Below are 20,368 nucleotides of genomic sequence, written 5' to 3'. Positions count from 1 at the left end.
ATGAATAACCAACCTAATGAATGGAGGGAAATTGGATTAGTGTTGAACACCCATGTGCCTAAACTGTGCCTGATTAAACCCCCATCTGTGCAGAGAAAAACTAACCCTCACTGCCATTCAGAAGGCAGGGAGCTGGCAGTGCTTGTGCACAGCCTCATCTGCAGCCTGTTCGGACATTTCAGATGCTCAGCAGCATTTCCCACCTCTGCCTCTGGCAAACTACTCCTTGAAGGCTGATCTGAAAAGTTTGGGGCTGCTTTTCTTCAGTTTCATGCTCCTTTCCAATGTATGCTTTTGCAGCTGGAAGAAAGAAACTGTACAGGACTTTGGGTCATCTCTGGGCTTGCTACCAGCTGCCTGCCTTAGCTGGGAAAAATCAATTTCATCCTCTATGCCTCAGTTTCCCCTGATCATCCTGACTGATACATTCACTCCTATCATCCAAATGATACCAAGGAACAGCTTCTTACCTGCAGAGATGTTTTTCTTTAAAGCAAAGACTGTCTCCCACTAGGAATTTCCCCCACATTCTGTCCTGTGCAAAAGTCACCTCTGCTTTTCTTGATGGCTTTTCACAGACCCCTTAGAAACAGCCTGGGGACACCAGTGGGGCTGACACTTCATGAGACATGAGTGCTAGAACATGAAGTAAGAAACCTGCAAGGACTGAGGCTTCAACCAGAGAATTCAAGGCAAGGAGAGATGTCAGGGTCCTCTGCAGCTGCCTCTGAAATTATCCAGGCCAGCTTTTGTTAGCCATCTTCCAAATACTAAATTCCTTGGGACAGTGGTGGGACCTGACGACTGGCTTCTGCCCACTCACAGTCCTGGTAGCTTGAGAGCATTTCTGCTGAGCAACAGCCACTGAAACCTGTCTTACAAGCAAACAGAACATGCCAGTACTATCCTAAAGACATATCCCAAGGAGTCCTTTCTGGTCTCCCTCCCAGACACTGGACTTTCTGCATCCAGGGCACTGCAGGACACTACACAACTGCACATCCCACACTAGAATCTGACCCTACACCTAGTTCCCACCTCTGGCCAGTGCCTACTCATCCTTGCCCGGCCTCCACACACTCACACAGAGGACCAGGAATTTCATACAGTATATACTGACCATGAGCCACTTTGGATCAGCACAACCCAGTGCTTGACTATCAAGGACTTTTGGCAGTAATTGTCTCACACTCACACGAAATGAGGCTGCAACATCTGCTGAACAAGCATCGGCACGTAATGAAACGCAGTCGCTGTGCTGACTGACGGCCCAGCAAGCCTGCAGAAGAACCAAGGACCAGACAACTAAGCCAGGACACCAACCCCAGCTGGCTTTTCCCCATTTCTGTGCAGGGTCAGGCTGTGTTTGTCCCCAGCTCTGCTGGTTCACAAGAAATGCTGTTGTCTTTGCATCTCGTGGAGCTGGGCTACGATTTCTGCTTGAATTGCTGGGCTCCTTTGCTACCAGGCAGGCATGTCCAGAGCTGACTTTGACAACTGTGCAGTGTCATTGCTGTCTCAGTCTTCCTGGAAGGCAGCTGTGGGGAACACCCCACCGCAAGAGTGCCAGCACGGGGACCCACAGGCACCCAAGGCAAGGGGCTGCAGGGATTCAGGGGATGTTCAGCATTGTCTCTCACCAAGATGTAATTAACAGTCCAGTGCAGCATCAAAAGGAAACCCAAAATCTCTCAGCCCTTCTCCTTGCTTTATGACTATACGAAGGACATTTTCCAGTCCTGGGCAAGGTAGCCACCAAGAATCTGTTGCAGGTAACAGGGACTCAGGCTCTGTAACACCCAGGCTTCTGTTCTAGACCTCAGGCATATCCCAGCAGCTCACCCCAGATCTTGGATTACCCACTCTGGACCACTGCACCAGCTCTGCTCCTGTACATCTGTATTCTGCACACATCAGAGACAACTTCAATCCCTGAATCTAACCCACTCCAAGGACTGTGACAAATCCCCCAAAATCTAGTCTGTGTGCAAACACTTTAAACAAGATTTGCCCCCCATCTCTGCAAGCAAGAATGGTGTGGAGCCCTCACTAATGCACCCAGCAGGGAAGGACTGCAGGTGCCAGCAGCTCTTCAACCGTAATGAAAGTCTCAGGTATCCCAGCCCAGCCAAATCACCTCCTACAGACATAGCACAGCACTGAAGTAGCAATAAAAGTGTCAGGGACATCTCCTCGTGCATCACCAGACTGCAGCATTTCAGCAGCGGCCTGCACAGAGGTTAATTATTGCTTCCCTCTCTTCCCCTCTCGCTCTCAGTTTAAGATAGATCTGACTGTCACGAGGGGTGACAGATGAAGACAAAGCACAGGTACGGCTCTCATGAACTCTGCGCCCGCCTGTATCATCCTGGAGTAGCTGGGAGTGTGTGGAGCAGAGCTGGGGGGAAGAAGAGGAGGGGGGGAAGAGTTGAGGAAGCAGTGACCCTACCAGGGATGGAATAGATCTGCTGTGGGGGACATAGTTTGCTGGACTGGGAGCACGGAAATTACAGCTCTATTTGCCTCACTCTTATGGAAGAAGGATTTTTTTCTTCCCCTCTTTGCTTCCTTATGCAGCTTCAGGAATTCACCTAAGACTGGCAGAGACTTTTCCCCAAACATCAAGGAAGGCATGAGAAAGTATTTCAACCATGTACTCTTTCTGCTCCATGGACCTCCCATCACTAAAAGCCCCAACACCTGTGGGAGCATCTCCCCCTTGAGACTGAATGTAAAAGAATCTAGGATCAAGGTCCCAACATTGCCACCATCACAGGTGTTTGAGGTCTCATTCTGTAAAGCCACATTTGGCTGAAGCAACACTCAAGTCTTTTGGGTGGAAGAAGGTCTGGGGGCACTGTTATGAGCAGACAGCTCTAAGCATCCCCTCTCCACATGCAGCAACAGGTGACTTGTCTTTCGTGTTCCTCCTTGACCAGTGGCTTTAGTGCTGTCATAATCGTTGCCATTAAATCTTGACTTAGCTGCTGGAGCTAGACATGTCTGTGATCTTTTCTCTGTTTCACAGAAAGTATCTTTACAGAGAAGCTTTCAGATTTGCTGGTCTGTTTAGACACTTGTTCTCCCAGTGACCAGACCCACTGCTCAGGATGCACTCAGCCCCAGTGTCCCCAGGAGGGACAAGTCACAGCTGCTTTAAAAGTAGCTTCTCTCCATTTTACAGCCAGATGGGGAAAATCAGTTCCTAGGCAGCAGACAGGAACTTGCCAAACCCTCCCAGGACAAAATCCAGCTGCTTTTCTTCTCAGGCAGTTTTTCAGTAGTTAAGGGGTGGTGTGACAGGGGAGCAGGTGCCCCGCTGTTTCTGGTTTTCCCCACTGCCCCCACACATGAATTCCCCAGGCACTGGCCTTTTCTGCTCCAGGAGGGTTTGGAGAGCTTCATCATCAAGGTGGATTCATTCTCCTTCCCCTTGAGCTTCCTACAATCTTGTTTAGTTCTCAGCCATGTGGAGATGCTGCCACAGCAGTGCAGTGTCTTACTTGAAGAGGGCTTCAGGCTGAGAACCCCAAGCCTGGGAGATGCACTGGCTCTTTGGGGCAGAACACCACACATATCTCTTACCTCTTGCCTTCCCCTTGCTCATCAGCACAGACACTGCAGTGGGTTCAGAGGGGTAGAACCACCTCCAGGCACCCAGGATGAGAAATTACCCCTCTTACCATTCCCAAGAGGGTTTAGATTTTTAAAGGGATGAGAAACAAAACACCAGCATTGGAAGTGCCCATGGAAAGGCTTTCATGGATGACTCCAAAGGGAAGGTTTGCCTCAAGCCATTCCCAAAGAGTGATTTTCCTTTCCAGGCTTTCCAGCTGTTTCAGCCTCGTTTGATACCAGTTAGCTGCAGATGCTGAAGGAAGCATTTCAAACTAAACCAAAGGGGAGCACTTCAGCTGGATAACTTTGAAGTGGGAGGTTTTGATAAAAGCCTGTATTTCCTCCCTCTCTTGATCTTTTTTTGGTTGGTTGGTTTTGAGATGGGGTTTGTTTGTTTGTTTGTTTGTTTCATTGTCGTTGCTTGTTTTTAATTCCCCCTTTCCAAATGGTGAGCTTTGGCATGGCTGCTCCTGCACGGCCCAGGGAGGGGCTGAGGCTCCCCTAAGGCAGTGACTCCCCTCGCTCAGCCAAACGTCCTCTCACCCAGCATGATGGGCTTGCTAATAGCAGCTGAATCAAAGTCCAGTTTCTTTGTATCACCTAGGAGATTTAAAGCAAAGCCACCTCCCTCCATGTGCACCCTGAATAGGCCAGCTCCCTGATGCTGGGATGCTGCAGAGCCCAGAAGGTATTTCCAAGGACTTAAGTTTCAGGAGAGGATGAGCAACAAACTATCCTAACCCATCACCAGCCTGCCCGATGGCTTATGCACTGAGGCTGCCACGCTGCAACCAGGGTAGGGATGATCTCTTTGGACAAGGAAGTGTTCTGCCTAATATGTACCATGGGAACAAGTGAGAAGCTACTTTTAAGCTGCCGTTTAGTTACCCTCTGCCTTCCAGACAGCTCCCACGACCTCAAGAGGCTCCCATCTCACCAGCTGCTTTCCCAAGCTCTTTCAAGCCCTGGTGTTCAGCCGTGGGCAGACTGGACCATCAGTGCAACGAGTAAGCCAGGGCCCTGCTCAGTCCCTGGTAAGCCCTCAGTGCTGTCTTCAGACGGAGGCTCATCTCCTGTCTCCTCCTGGAGGCCGGCAGAAGCACCTGGGATGCAGACAGCGGTGTGCCTTCCGGGGAGGACGTACAGGGAATGCTGAAGAGCTCAGAGCGTGTTCCTCCCCGTGCGACAGCTAAACGAGCTGAGACAATTAAATGTGCCATTTGACGGCTGCCTGGCAGAGCCACAGTCTCTCTCTCTCTCTTTTAATAAAAGGCCTCTTTCCCGAAGTCGCTCAGGCTGCGGTGAGGGCTGCAGCTTGTGAAGTGCGAGAGCCCTTCACATTTAATTAAACAGCCCGTCCAAGCCTGCCTGGTGTCAGCAGAGCTTGCTGTGCTGCCAGAGATGCCCTGGCACCTTGCTGACACTGCAGCTCTGGCTGGGTGGAACGCCCCAACCTGGGCCGCTTAGGCACTCCCACTCTCTTCCATCTGCACACCCAGCATGGGCAATGCCAAGTCCCAGCTTTCCTGAGCTGCACGGTGCCACCCCAAATGAGACTGCCGTGCCTTCAGATATCAGTGCCCAGAGAGTACTTGGGCCCTGCAGAGCTACCATCCCCTTACAGGCTGGACTTGATGACCTCTGAGGTTTTCCAGCCTCGGTGATTCTGTGATTCAATGTGAGCCCTGCTCTTCACAGGAGTTGAGACCCAGCAGCTCGTTACATTCGTACTACAGAAATGGGGTTCCTCTGCGGGTCTCCAGGGAATGAGGACCCCTGGTGGGTCCAGCTCCATGGTGGACTGCCCAACTCCTCCACACTTCTGACCCACAGACACAGATACAGAGGCCACCTGGTAGCCCGGATGCCTGTTGTAGCCTCCCCGAGCCCTCCACTTCCGCCTGTCCTCATCAGCTCTGGTCCTCATCAGCACAAGGAGGGGAAATGCCCTCCTCTTGCCCAGGGCAGATAAGAGAGATGGATAAGGATGAGGGCAGAGGGGAGGCCAGCCCTTGGGTAGCTTAGCTGCCTGTTTTGGAGAGCACTTGTTTTGCCTGAGACCTGCAGCTTAACCCTTCCTTCCCCAAGGCCAGGGCAAGCTCATGATGGAAGAGAGATGAAGTTTGGGATGATTCCTGAGGATCTCATTCTCATGTACTCAGTGTTTTTGACACTGTCCACATGTTCCAAGTGAACTCTCTTGAGCTGAATTCAGCAGCATTCATTTCTGCCTCCTACAGTCTTGGGCCAGCCAGCATTCTCCCTCCCAAAATGCTTTTGGAGGGAAACTGCCACTCCCATGCTGCAGCTACAATGACCTGGCAGCTGATGGTTTGTTATCTACAGATGCAGAGGCTTTAATCCACTGGCTGTAACTGTACTTGCAGGATACACCAGACCACAACTCCCAAGACTCACTTGGTCCTGCCGACCCCAGGCAAGATGCAATAACATTTGCTCCCTACCTGAGTTCTCTCAACAGAGAAGGACTGGCTCCAGCAGACATCCTGAAGAGATGCTGTGCAGACACCTCAGATCTCCTTCACATACAGCAGCACAGGGCTGCAAAGTAAGAAGGGTGGATCATAACAGGATGTAAGTCTCCCACTGTTGTTGCCTTTCCTCCCAGCCATAGCTCAGAGAGGGTTGTTGTTAAAGGGAAGGGCTCAGGCTGTTCTTTGGCTGTGGACAATCAGCCAGGTGATGTCTTTGGGGTTCTCACTAGTGACCCAAAGCTGCTGTGCTTTGTTCCCAAACTGGCTGAGCCCAGAGCAGGGGAGGATCCTGATGGGTCTGAGCACTCCCCAGCCCACAAGCATTCGGGGCCTGCTCTGCAGAGAGCCCATCACTCACACTTTCAGGCCTGCCAAGCCAAAGGCACAGTAATTGCAAGCCAGATACCCCTCCACTTCCGAAACCATGTGCTCCAGCAGGGACCAGGCACAGGGGCTCCATTTCCGCCTGCCTCCGCCTGTTACAGAGTAGAGAAGTGACAGAGAGCAGCCCCGGAGCAGAAAGGGCTGCGAGGAGAGACAGCAACCAGTGCTCTGATAAGGCAGGTCCCTGATGAACACCTCCCAGACAACTCATCCCAGGCACTCTCTGAAGGATACCTGTGCTCTCTGAAGGTTGTGACCCAGCAAGGGTTACTTACCTGTTCTCACTCATCCCACCCTTCCCACGGGGTCATACATTGAGGAGGAAGCTCAGCCCAGGCGTAGCAATGCTGAGCATGGGCAGTAGACCTGGGACATCAGATGAGCACAAGAGTGGGGACAGAACCAGGACCATCTCCATATACCACCAAGAGCAAGTCTTTCCCTCAGCTGAACATGAATGAAAGTTCCCTTTCATAAGGGAATGAAACACGGATGAAGTGCCCTTTCATAAGGACACTTTACTCCCTGTGGGGATCTGTGAGGAATCTCCATCTGTCCTTATGCTGGTGCCACTCCTGATGGCCCCACTCAGGTATCAACACCTTAAGAGGATAGGCAAGACATCATATCCCTTCACAGCATCTCACTCACAGCCTCAGGAGTGGACACACATAGAGTCACATCAGCAGCCTTTGGGCTTTTAAAGCCAGAACGTAGCAGAGCTTTCAGCAAACACAGATGAGGAAAAAAATAAAAATCAAGTTAAAGCCTCTTACAAACTCCACCAGGCACCAGCACTGGCAGGAGCTAAAGGGTGTTACTCAACATCAATCCCAGCATGAATCCTCTGCTGTCAGCACCAAATAAAGAGCCCATGAAAGCTGCCCCACACATAGCTCTGCAGCCAAGCTGGAGGACAGAGGCTGCCCATGTGGCTTTATCTGGCTGGAAAGCCCTCTTTAAGATAGGAGGCTGTCGCTATGCTGGAAGGAGCAACAGGTGTCCTGGAGCTCCTGGCTCAGCCTCTGGTTATTATTTGGCTGAACCGTGACAAAGCCCTTCCACCTCCCATAGACTTGGGAGCAGAGGGACGCAGTTACTCAGTAGAGCACAAGCAAAACTTCCGTCCAGGGAAGTGCCTCTCCTTGAAGCCATTCCCCCAAGCCAGTGCACAAAGCAGTTACACAAACCTCATTTCCCCAGGGAACCAGCACCGTTTCTCACCTCTCTTCCAGCAGCTGTGATGGTCTCTGCAAAAATGAATAGTGGGGCTTGCCAGGACCCTTTACAGGCAGAAACGGTGCTGCCAGGATGAAAGGCCAAGGAGATGAGGCAAAAAACGCTGGGAAAGTGTCGATATTCAAGGGCCCAGGGACAGACCACAGCAGGAACAGAAAGAGAGTAGTGCCTGGTTCCTGCTGTGCGATGTTGCCACCTTTTTTACTCCTTATCTGCAGTGCCTGCAGCGGTAGCTGGACAAGCTACCTCACACCCAGGTTCATCCCTCAGCTGACCCACCTCCCTGCAGATCACCTGCTTTTCACCAACCCTTGAGCAGATCTATGGGTTGGGGGGACAGCCACACTGCACAGTGGGCATCACACACACTTGCTGCAGCACCAGACACCAATTTGTGTTCCCCATTTGCAGCACTGCACCTTTCACAGCCATGCTGTCTCCAGGAGGCTCAGCTGCCCTCTCCACCTGCTTTTAAAGGCAGCCCCAAGAGCAGCTCAGGTAGAAGAGGGTAGAGCTGCCCAGGTGAAGCTGAGTTCGGAAGGGATATGGGTAAGAAAGCTTTGGGGAACAGGGACTAAAAGGAAGGTTTTAACCTGCTCTTGCAAGCGTGATGTGATGCCAGGGCAGAGCTCTGGGTGGCTGAGCAGCTGCAGAGGGGGAAGCAGGCAGGGTGCAGACAGCAGGCAGTGAATCACATTTACCCCTGTCTGTGTAATAATCCCCATTTCTCCACGATCTGCCTCAAATCTCCATGCCCTGGCTCTGTCCCAGTTCAGAGGGGTGGGGGCAAGGGGAGCATGTGGCAAAGCAGACCTGGCTCTGAATGCCCCTGCAGCCAGCTCAGCCAGCCTTCCCCCACAGCTAGCACCCTGCCACTTGCTGTGACTGATACAGGGAACCTGGTGCTTTTATTAAACTCTTTGCTTCCTGTTTTAAGCTTAATAATAAATTGCATGTCACATTATGGCTCTGTTTATTAAAACCCATTGGCGTGGGCTCTGTTTTGCAACAGCATTTGAATTATTGAAAACAACACCCCACAGAGACCTATTTGCTACAAGTGCAGGAGGATTTATTTCCATTTTGTTTATCAGATGATGCAAGTGCTGGGTGGAGGCAGGGAAGCCGTCTTGCTCTTTTTGTTCTCTCCCTGAGCCAGCAGAGCAGAGTGATGAGGTGCCATGCAGAGGGCACAAGAGGAAATACCACCCCTTCAAGGGACAGGGACAGGTTGGGAACAGAAGTCCCAGCTGTAGCTGGCCACTCTGCCCTGCTCATCTCCCTGGCTCTGGTTGATTTCCCATTCCTGGAGCTCTGTGCCTCAGTTTACCCCTTAGAGGGACAAAGTTACAGCACTGCAAGTTTCCGTCAAGGTGTGGCCAGCATTCAGGTCAGGCATGCCAAGATCCTTGCCAGAAGCCATTGATCTCCCATGGGAGATACCCATGGCACAGAGGGGTTTGCAGAGCGGCCATGAGAGGGTTTGACCCTTTCGCAGCCCCAGTTTAAAGTACAGACAGTGGCTCAACATCTCCAAGCACTGCCTCAACCCAGCTGCGTGTGCCATAGACACCCCAAAGCCAGTGCTGAGAGGATGCTCTGGCTCCTGTGATCATGCCTAGGTACAGTTTAACACCCATGTCCCCTGGGATGTTATCGCCCCTCTTGGCAAGGCAGAGCTTCTGCCAGGGGCAGGGAGGAATCAGGGAGCAGGCAGGGCGGTGTCTGAGGGTCGGGGCGCTCCGGAGGCGCCCAGAGGCCCAAGTGCTGGAGCTGTTGCCCGGCGCGGTGAGAGCGCTGGGCACGGCCTGCGTCGCTGCCAGCAGGTGGCGCTGTTTAGCGGCCGATCGTGCGGGGGACCTCAATCCGGGCTCCGACGGGACGCAGCTGCGCCTCCTGCCCGGCTCGGGGAGGGAGCGGAGGGAAGGGCAGCGGCAGCTGCTTTCGTTGCTGCGTCGTATTTACCTTGCCGAACCCGGTGGGATTTCCCTGCAGACCACAAAACCTTGTGGCCTGGCTGCTGCTCAGGGTCCCTGCTGCCACGGGAGCTCGGGGAAGTGCTAGGGGGGAGCAAGGATGAAGGAGGACACTCTGGTGTCGGTGCTGGATTCTGGCCCATGGTGGTCCCTGGGCTGGGCTGGGGCTGGTGCTGCTGAAGGCTGAAGCAGCGAGAAGAGCTGAGGTCCCATCAGCAGCCCACAGCAAGGGCCAGGTGTGACAGAACCACAAGTCTGGGGCAGAAAGCAGCTGTTTTGGAGGCCAGGGGAGCTGTTTCACCTGAATTTCCTCCTAGCATCCGGAGCAGCAAGCACACAACAGGGGTGGCTGGAACACTTGATGGTGGCAGGCCAGTGCCAGCCCTGCACATGTTCCCCTAGGGACTAGATCTGGTGGCGTTTCAGCTGCATACTTTGGGCTCATTAGCACGTGTCTTCGGGGTCATTTGGTTGCCAACAGGACAAGACCTTTTTTGTTTGTCCCCAGCTTCAAAGTGCACTCCGGTGCCCAAGAAGGTACCCACACCCTGCTCACTCCAGGTGGCAGGGAGGTGCCAGGGCCAGTTTGTGCCTGGAGCTAGTGGGCACGTTAGTGATTCCCTGTGTAGCTTACCCCATCCCTGACCTCTGAATGGAGCTGCTGCTCTGAGTGCGAGCAGCTGGCCTGGCAGGGGCCACTCAAACCTCTCCAATCCCACCGCACCAGGAGAGCAACCACCCCAAAACATGGCCTGCAAAGGGATTTAGTGCTGCTGGGGCACACACTCTGTCCCCACACTGACACTAGGTTTGGCCAAGTCCTAAGGACCCTTCGGGTGTCTGAAGCTGAGGAGAGTGTCTGCAGTGCCCTCCTTGAAGCAGTGGCTGTGGGAAACATCTGAGCAGCCAGTGGCAGAGCTGACCAAACATTTTTAGAGCCAACAAATAACTTCAATTAAGTTCTGTGGCAGTGACCGATTCCAGCTGTGCAGTGATATTGGCTGCTTTAATTTTTAAGTGGCTGGAAATGTCAAGACAAGGAGCTGAGGTGGGAGGACATCAGCCTCCTCCATACCCGTGGGACCAGGGGGATCTTGGAGGTCTCTTCCAACCTGGTTGATTCTATGATTCTATGACTTTTTAGTCTGGAGAAAATAAGTCTTAGAAGGGGTTTGATAAATGTTTATGAGTATCTGAAGGCTGGCCAGGAGGGGGGGGACAGGCTCTGCTCACTTGCTGCCTGTGACAGGACAAGGAGCAGTGGGTGTAAGTTGCAGCAAAAGAGGTTCCACCTCAACACAAGGGGGAACTTCTTTACTATAAGGGTCACAGAGCACTGGAACAGGCTTCCCAGAGAGGTTGTGGGGTCTCCTTCCCTGGAGACTTTCAAGGCCTGTCTGGATGTGTTCCTCTGTGATCTGTGCTAGATAGTATTGTGCTGCTCTGGCAGGTGGGTTGGACTTGATGATCTCCTTGGGTCCCTTCCAACCCCTAACAACCTGTGATCCTGTGATCCAGTCTGCTGCCCCTGGTCGTGGGGAAGAACAGAGCCCAGATACTTGCTGAGCAGCCAGCCTGTAACTCCAACTGCCCTCTCCTGCACTGGGATCTGGGAGACAGAGTCCCAGATTTGGTTAATTTTGGCCGAGGGCTCTTGCCTAAGTTCCTTCTTCTCTCAGCCACCAGGTGTCTGCTGCCCTCCCTGAAGGGCAGGAGTAGAGGCTGCCGGTGTCTCCTGACAGGTACCCATGGAGTGCCACAGACAGCAGGTTACAGAGCTGAAGGGGTGCAAGGACTGAGACCAAAATGTCGATGCCCACCTGGAGGGCCATGGACAGGTGTGTGACCCATCTGACCCCCTCCGGCCAGGCTAACCCAGTGAAGTACCCACACCCATCATGACCTGGATTTGTGCCGGCACAGGCAAGGCGAGCAGGGGGAGGGTTGGCATGGCAGCCCTGGCTGGGGGCCAGCCTTAGGCACCGGCAGGGAGCCCAGTAAGCACCTCTTGCCTGTTGAAGCTCCAGAATGCTCTCAGGTTTCCGCACAACAGCCTCAGCCTGAGCGTGGCCCAGTTCCACCAGCTGATTTGGGTGTAAAAGAGGGCAGGGCTGGGGAAGGATGGAAATGCCCTGGCATCTCCAAAAGCAGGTTCTGCACCCAAAAAAACAAAAAAAAGAAGAGCCAAGGGCCTGTTGGAGCAGAAATTCCTGGTCCCTCCTCAGTGCCCTCCAGCTCTGATGCAGCTGCCCCAGGAGGATACTATTACATCCTTAGCTGGAAGGAGAAATGGAGACACACACAGCCTTTGCATTTCCCCAGCCAAGGAGGAGTTTGCTGCCAGAGGAGACAGGCAGCTCAGCAGGCAGGCAGGAAGGCAGGGCAGCAGCACTGCCAGCTGTGCCCTGTCAGGTTGCAGTGCAGGGGCCAGGGCTGGCTCTGTCCCACCGTTTGCAGGAATTTTGCTCTGCTGCCAACTCCAGACAAATCCCTTTTCTTTGCTTGTTCAGGTTTCAATGCTGTAATTGCATCATCTGGGCCAGCTCTGGAGAGAAAGAGGAAGAAGGGAAAAGACAAGGGCAGGAGAGCAGTGTGGTGCCCAAGCCACCAGCCTCGTTGCATTCTGTGTGCTTCTGCCTGGAGCCTGGCCAACTCCTTCCTCCCAGGATCTGGCTTCCTGATGCAGTTCCAGACCTCCCTGGAGCTAGGACCAAGAAACCAAAAGTGATTTGGTCCACGGGAAGGTTTTTTGTCCCAGAAATGCTGTAAACACTGCTACTTTGGGGGAATCAAAGCCCCCCCTCGGGTGTGAACTCAGCCCAATGCCCATATGAGTGAGTCTTGCTATCCCTGTCCTGATACAGAGCAGCACAGAACAGCTCTGGGCTTCCTTGCTGTGTGTCCCCAAAAGTTTACTCTAAACCACCAGCTCTAGAAGGCAAGTGTTGGGGTTTTTGAAGAAATGGAACATTTCCAGTGGAAATGTCCTTCCTCCACCAGGCACAGAGCTGCTCCACCCTCTCCATGCTGGCAGGGCTGTGGTCACTTGGGTGGAGATTGTGGTGTTAAGAGACATGAGATCTTGAGATACAGATAGGCAGAGGTAGGAGGGGATCTGGATTGATGGTGTGCAGTGAACCAGCTTGATGCATTCCTATAGTACAGGGCATGGCCTGCTGCAGATCCCCAACCCCATGCAGGGTGAGAGAGGGAGGACCCATTCTGGGACCAGGTGTGAGCTCTGGGATGGGCTGGGGGGGGTTCCTCCACACAAAAACAGGACAAGGTGGCATCTATGGTGTTTTCACCCTTCTTCACTTCTGGAATTATCCTTAGGGATGCAGGAAAATTGACTGGTCTGTGTCAGGTTTAGCCTATGTGTTTATTTTAACTAAGATTAACTGGAAAGGCAAAGAGCTGTGTGGAAGGGAAAACACAAAGTCAACCAAAAAAGGCCCAAATGTTTCTGACCACTTGGGCAGTTGGGACAGAGAAAAGGGCACTAAAACCCACAAGTGTCTGGTTCTTCAAATCACTGCTTCCATAGTGAAAGACAAAATGGGAGAGGGATGTTTTGGCAGTGGCTCCCCAGGCCCTGCAAAGGAATCTGGCTGTTCCTGTGTTTGGGGGGATGTAGACTGGCCCCAAAACAGGTGCACCAGGTGTCCTAGCCCGGTCCCAGCCCTACTCTGGCTTCCCTATAATGCTTAGCACAGGGCAGTGATGAATCTGCCCTGGCCTCCCTCTCCAAGGGTGGCCACCTCCATTCCCCAGCACCAAGTCCTCGTCACACACATCACGTCTGTTCCCACAGTGTCCCACCTGCTACCATATTCCCATTCTGCCCCAGGGAGAGCTACCCCCAGTCCCAAACTTGTGCCACCAACCGGCCAGTGTCCCCTTGCCAAGCACCCCAGCAATGGGATATGTCACTGTGCTCCACCCCAAAAGAGAGGCTGCTGTTTCAGGACTGTTCAGGGGAGTTTTGGGCTGAGGGGTGCTTGCTGCAGAAATGTCACTGACTCTCAGGAAAGGACACCATGGGCAAGGTGATCTCTGTAGCTGGACATCCCATCGCTAGGCTAGTAATAGTCCTCCTCACTCTCCACGTAGTCCTCAGGTGTCGTGTGGGGCTTCGGTAGGGCAAAGTCTGTCAGGTTGAGCTGATCTGAAATGGCAGCATGGGGACAATGTGACACTGCTTCTCCCAGTGCTTGTCCCCTTCCCCAACAGGGCAAAAGCCAAACTATGCACAGCAGCTTGTTGGGGCATCCCTAGCACAGCCCTATGCTCCAGCAGCTGCCTCCATGCCAGTGCACCCTACCCAAGCATTTCCTGCTTTGTCCTCATGAGAGCACGGGGACAAGGAGCGGGTCTCACCTGGGGTGAAGACAGTCAGGCTGGCCAGTGCCACCACTTCGCCGACCCTGTTCCTGGCGAAGCAGCGGTAGGTGCCTTCGTCCGTCACTCGCACACCCTGGATCTGGAGCCAGCCTGTCACTTCGTATTTCTGGGGCCCGCCTCTGAACTGCAGCGGGAGGCAGGAGCAGGGTGGTAGTGTTTCAGTTAGTGCTGGGGCCAGAAAAGCACCATGTGGAGCTGGGATGGATGGGAGGGACACGAGACGAAGGAAACTCTTTTCCCCTGACTGAGTGCCACTCTGAAGGCAGGCATAGATCCCTGGGTGCAGGGTTCTGCTTTTCCCACTACCAAAGGGAGGTGGGTGGAATGGGCAGAAGCAAGGGGCCATCCATACCCAGGATGGCTCAGAGGAGCCCCAAATCCTGTGTTTGAGCAGGCACTGAGGTCCCAGGATTGCTCTGGTGTCAGCCACACTATTTTCTGTTTGTACCAAGCAACAAATAGCCTCTTCCCGACCCAGCTGGGCTGCAGCTGTGTTAGCAGGCTGCTATTACAGTGCTGTGGCTGGGAGGGGAGAACAGCTGAATTTCCTCCAGCCACGCAGGGTAGCCCTGCTTGGGGTGAAGGTCCTTGGCCAGACCAATCGACAGGCTATGGGGTGAAGTGAAGGGCAGAAAACTGGAACTGGACTGACACATTACCCCAAAACACTGCTGGGTCCCACCTGCTCCCCTATGTTCTCCCATCCATCCCAACACAGTTTCCTTCCTGCCAGTGCCTGGCTGCAGTGCATGGCCCCTGTGCCTCTGCCCACACCCTTTAATAGCTGGTTGTGCTCAGCTGGAGACTATATTTGGGTCTGACCACAGGCAGAATGCTGACCCTTGGGCCTGCAGCTCTGCAAGGGGATCTCTGCTCAGAGTGACAGGCAGAAAAGCGCAAGGGACTCCCTGAGTCTGCTGGTGGGACCAGAGGATAACCCAGGTTTGAAGGTGCTTTGGGAGGTTCTCTGCTCCATCCAGCCTTGCCTGTGGGGCTGCAAGTGAAGCCAGCAAGCAGAGCAAACTAAAGGCAGGGAGGAGAGGAAACTCCCTGCTGCAGGTCCTAAAATATATTCATAAGTGCAAATACTACTGGAGAAAATTGCAGAAGAGAGCTATGCTGATGGCTCCTATCACTGAGACACCAGCCCTGTATCAGCCAGGCCTTGTGATGTCCAGGCTTCAGTCACCCTTTCTCATCCCCAGGCAGCCAGACTTGGTCATCAGCCCCAGGATGACCACCACTGGCCTGGCTGTTCACAAGGTCTAGGAAGGGCTGGGTCACCTCAGAGCCATGTCAAATGCCCTGCGCACACCGTTCACCTGGACAGAGATATGGGGGTCATCTCCAGGCAGCAGCATCTCCATGCCATCCTTCCTCCATTCGATGGAAGCCATGGGGTAGGCGAAGACCTCACAGCCAAAGATGACATCCTGCCCAGTGATGTTCCACGTGTCATAGGGAGGAGAGGTAATCTGGGGCTCTGGGGAGAGGACACAGGAGAGCAGGCTGGTAGAAGGCGTCCCATCCTTGGCAGATCCCATGGGCTCTCTTGGGCTCATTTCCTCTAGAGTGGTCACATTTTGCTCATGTAGAGATGCTGGGACCTTTCTTATGCCCCTTTCCTCTCCCACCCATGGCAGACCCTTACTTTGCCCCAGGACACAGTCTCTCCTCATGTCTGAGCCTCCCTCCCCAGCCACCTTGGCCCATGGGGGTTTGCCATCCCTCCTGTTCTCACTTTCCCTGCCTTCACAGTGGTGCTCAGGAGCACACAGACGACAGAAACAGTTCAATAAGAGCAATGCTACAAAGCAAAGCTCTCGTGCAATTAAAGGCTCCTTCTCCCATGGGGAAAAGGCTGAGGAGCACTCATGCAACCTGGGATTGATAAGGAGAATGAGGTGGATGAGCTTCCAGCTGAAATAGGCCTCTGCTCTGGCACAGCCTGGTGCCAGCCGTTAAGGGACCCAGCAGGTCCCTGGCTGCTGTATGGAGCAAGCGTCTCCAGGTCTTGCTCCTTTTGGCTGGAAGGAAGGTGTGAGGACTAGCTTCCCATACCTGCTTCAAGATCTGGCCTACAGAATGAGCCAAAAGTGAAGGGAAGGCCTTCAGCTCCAAATACACTTCAGGGGAAAACTCAAAGACAAGATTATCTATGAAAAATAAATTCAACCCTGATGCCACTTGGGATGTGTTGACAGCACTGGGTGGCCTGTGCTGGACTAGGCAGGCTGTGGAATGGCCTCCCCACCACTGCCTACCCCCTGAGCCAAGTTTTAAACAGGAGATGGAAATTGTGTAGCCAAATCCAACCAACCCAAGTTTCCATTTGCAGAAGGCAGCCACATTTCTCCGCAGCCAGCACAAACCCAGTGCTGCCGCCAAGAATTTGCTAACAGTTCCCTGGAACTTCCCCATCTGCTGGGTTTGCTGCTGTCCGTAAACCTCACTCCCACTTGGCAAAGCTGCTCCTAGACCTCTCCAGGAACTGGATGCACAAGGGCTGCCCTGGAGCAGCAGAGTTGAGAGCCACCGTGCAGAGCAGCCTCCACACACAACCATATCCCTGTGGACACTGTGGGTTTGCTGCCAGGTGAAATAGTCAAGCTAGACATGCTTTTCTGTCCCTTCCCAAAAGGTATGACCCTCCTTCCTGCTGCCAGTACAGCTACTCCTGGGGCACTACCTGACTCACAGGGACCCTCATGAGCCACAGTTAAGTTGGCATCAGGGTGGGCACGAGCAACTTCCAGGAATCTGCAGATCTGGGCATAGGTTTTGCCATCGGAGCCACAGAGTGCCAGATGGGAGAGGCAGGCACACTGGGGCTCAGGCACCTCTCCATGCTGCAGGTCCCCAGAATCCAGCCGGCACTCCAGGTGCTCCCCACATTTGCCATAGAAGTGGTTGGTATTGTCCAGGTCACAAATCTGTCCCTCCAGGTTGGCACACTCCCAGCAGCAGTCGCAAGCATCCCGTACCATGCCAGCCAGGCACCCCCGCGGCACTGGGCACTCCTCTGGCTGGCACTCAGCACAACCCTCCCCTTCCTCCAGCAGCCGCTGCCAGCCCCGCTGGAGGTAGTCAGAGGTGCTGGGAAAAGCTTGGCTCAGCTGGAGCGAAGCCCAGTGCAAAGAGAGCAAGGAAAGCATGAGGCAAGGGGAGCTCAGGCTCTTGGCTTCAGACATCCTTGCAGAAGCTCTATTCGGGTTCCACCATCACTTGGACAGAGATTTCCAGCACTGCTCTGGCCTCCTTGGCTAAACCTAAGGATCCATCCTGCCCTGCAAAAAGAAAGGTTGTGTGTTAGCAGTGCAGGGAGCATCTCTCACCCCTCTGGCACCTCGCTGGCTTGCCCTGAGTGGCAGCACTGAATGATGTGCAGGGGAGGGTCCATTCCACCCCCTCTCATCACGAGCCACACAGCCATGTTCTTCCCACCCTGGGGCTCCCCAGCCACGTCCTGCCCTGAGATGCTGACATCCTCTGGTGGGACAGAGCTGCTGACTCCAGAACAATCAGGTTTCATTCTTCTTTCCTGGCAGCCCTTCAGGTTCCAACTCTACCATGGCCTGGGGAGCCACAGGGTTGGCATGGCGCTCTACACTGTCGTGGCTCAACTGGTTTATACCCTGCTCATCTCATCGCACCTCATTAAACTGCTCTCAAGCCAGATACCTCTTTCCTTTCCCCATCACTTTGTGAGAGTCACGAGCCCTTTTTTCCTCCCTCAACATCCAGACAAGCACAGTGGAGCAGTTGGTCTTGCAGACAAGGGGCCCTTTCCGCACTGGAGGCAGCCAACTGAGAGGAGTTGAATCTAGGATGCTCCCAGTCATGCTTGGCTTTTGTCCTCCTCCCCTCTGTGTGCCATAGCTCCTCCTTTTAGGCACTACTCTCCTACACAGAGGAAGAAACACCACCCAAGAAAGCTCTGTGACCCTCTTGCTTATCACACAGTCAGGTGAAGCTGAGCATGGAACTCAGCACACAAGTGAGCAGCTGGAGGACTGGCAGCAAGCCCAGCATAATCAGCCTGCATTGTCACAGTGAGGTCCCTGTCCCACACCCAAAACCTTCATTACTCCCCAACCCCAGGTAAGTAAAGAGGCTGATCTGCCTCAGGCTTCCCATCTCTGCAGAGGGCACAGGTGGGGCTTGGAGCCTGTCCTCAGGAGTGGTAATGAACTGAACCCCTTTGTGAACACCTTCTGGCCCTCAGTTATGCCCTAGCTGCTTTTCCTGAGGTGGAGTGAAATTACAGGTTCCTACCCAGGGCCACCCAGCACAAGTGAGTGGGGTTGGGGAGGGGAGCCAGGCAGCCGGCTTGCCTCCCTCCCCTCCTGCTGGGAACAGCACCGAGGTGCAGGCTGCGAGTCCCCAGCTGCCTCTCAGCCTGGAGGTGCAGTGCCGGGGGTGGCCAGGTCGGTGGGTTACACACAAACGCACCCCCTGGACAACAAACTGCGAAGCTTTCACCCGTTTGCCAAAGAGCACCGAGCTCCACTGGGGTCGAAAGGGGCAGGGTGTCCCGGTACCGGAGCCCGCCTCAGTCCTTCCTAGCCCGAGATGTCCCTCCAGGGATCCAGACCCGATCGGTGAGGGGAGGGGCAGGGGTGGGGGTTGTTCCTGCGAAGTTTGTTTCTGGCTCCCCAAGAGGAGCCGGGGGGCAGGCGCTGGTGGTCCTGGCTGAGTCCTCGGAAGGGTCTCCCGGGTGCCATCCATCCGCAAGCCGCCACTTACCGGAGGCGTCGGTGCCGGGAAGCGGTGATTTAGGGGTCCGCGAGCGCGCCGGCGGGTCCGCGGTGTCCGTGGCGGCTGCTGGCCCCCGGCTGCTCCAGCACCCGCCGTGATGTCAGCGAAACGTGAGTCCCCCCGCCCCTCCCGGCCCGTAGCCCATCCCTGGAACGGGACCCGCACCCCTTCCCTGCCGGGGTTCCTCCACCCACTGCATCCCGGGCCCGGGTCTCTGCTGCTCTGACCCCACCACCGACACCTCCCGGCTGCCCCCAGCACTGTTAGTTACTCCAGGCCGTGTGTCGGGACCCGGACTGATGTTCAAATGCATCCGTGGGGCAGGAGAGGACCGAGATGCAGGGCAGGAGCCAGAGCTGGGCATGGCTGGGGAAGGGGGCAGAAGTGCTTCACAACCTACGATATGGTTGGGAAGGGCAGGCTGAAACACTGAGCTGCTGTAATTAAACGGGGGGGTCATTCCTGAAGGACGTCTATGCTCATCCCATTCTGGGAGCCAGGTAGAAGGGGACATTAGGGTGCAAGTAATAGCATTATCCTGTCTGAAGCTAAGCCTTTGGGAGTTGCTCCATGCCATGGCACTGTAAAACCCATGAGCGTGGGGCTAGGTCTTCAGAACCCCCAAGCAAGCTGCCTCAGTTTCCCTGGCTCCAAGGAGCAGGGCACCCAGCCTACCTTGCTGCACAAACATGTAATGCTTGTGCATCTTGCTCCTGCCTCTGTGCCAGAGGATCCCACAGCCTGTCCTCATCCTTTAGGCAAGGAATTTGTGGGGTTTGTTTCCCTAGCAAAGCTCAGAACTGCTCAGAGGATCTGGTTTCATTCACCACGCTGCAAAAAACTGATTTTGCTTATCCAACACCCTCCTGTAAATTCGTTCTGGGCTTCAGTGCTTTCACACGTTGATGTTGTGAATCCAGCCACTGCTAACCACAGAAAATGCACCAGGCATCAGCCCCTCTAAATCTGCCTTCACCAGCCAAAGCCCTGCTTTAGACCCCTGCTGTGGAGGGATGTTTCCTGCCGGCTCTGCCTTCAGTCTCACATCCCTCTCCCCTTCTGTGGCCCCCAGCCCCTTGGCTCAGGGCTGCCTCCCTCTCTGGCTTTCCTCACTCAGCCCATCGAGCATGGTCCCAGCATGCCACAAGTTTTCAGGCCCCACATCCATGAGCTGCTGAGTAGCTGAGACTGCAGCTTCCTTAGGAGCAGGAAAAAAGTCAGGAGGGGCTGATGTTTTCCTACATGCACTCCTAGACCAAGTTCAGAGCTCAAGCAGAGAGGGGACAAGCCAGGTGCTGAGCCTCCCAGGCTGCCCCTGTCATGTGCTGCCTCCTTGCCTTGGCATAAAGAATTGCCTGTGTGTTTGGATATCCCTGAGCCAAGCACCTGCCCCTGCCGTGCATGGAAAGTAAAGCAGTGGGGCAAGCCTGGCCCCCGATACCACCTTCAGCCCACATAGCTCCTGGTTGGCACAGAAATTAGAACCAGCACTTA

General features: G+C 54.3%; 1 protein-coding gene across 1 annotated transcript; it reads right to left on the bottom strand.

Annotated features, from left to right (window-relative positions):
* Positions 1-13,075: 13,075 nt before the first annotated feature.
* Positions 13,076-18,932, bottom strand: KAZALD1 (Kazal type serine peptidase inhibitor domain 1). Its single transcript, XM_064145603.1, has 5 exons — positions 18,863-18,932; positions 16,806-17,403; positions 15,439-15,599; positions 14,093-14,240; positions 13,076-13,880 (listed from the first exon to the last, which is right to left on the bottom strand). The coding sequence occupies exons 2-5, from the start codon at positions 17,305-17,307 to the stop codon at positions 13,795-13,797; spliced, it is 897 nt and encodes a 298-aa protein (XP_064001673.1). The 5' UTR covers positions 17,308-17,403; positions 18,863-18,932; the 3' UTR covers positions 13,076-13,794.
* Positions 18,933-20,368: the final 1,436 nt, after the last annotated feature.

Source organism: Pogoniulus pusillus, chromosome 6 (genome assembly GCF_015220805.1).
Source record: "Pogoniulus pusillus isolate bPogPus1 chromosome 6, bPogPus1.pri, whole genome shotgun sequence".
In the NCBI taxonomy this organism is placed as follows: domain Eukaryota; kingdom Metazoa; phylum Chordata; class Aves; order Piciformes; family Lybiidae; genus Pogoniulus; species Pogoniulus pusillus.
This window is presented reverse-complemented; position numbering and strand designations above follow the sequence as displayed.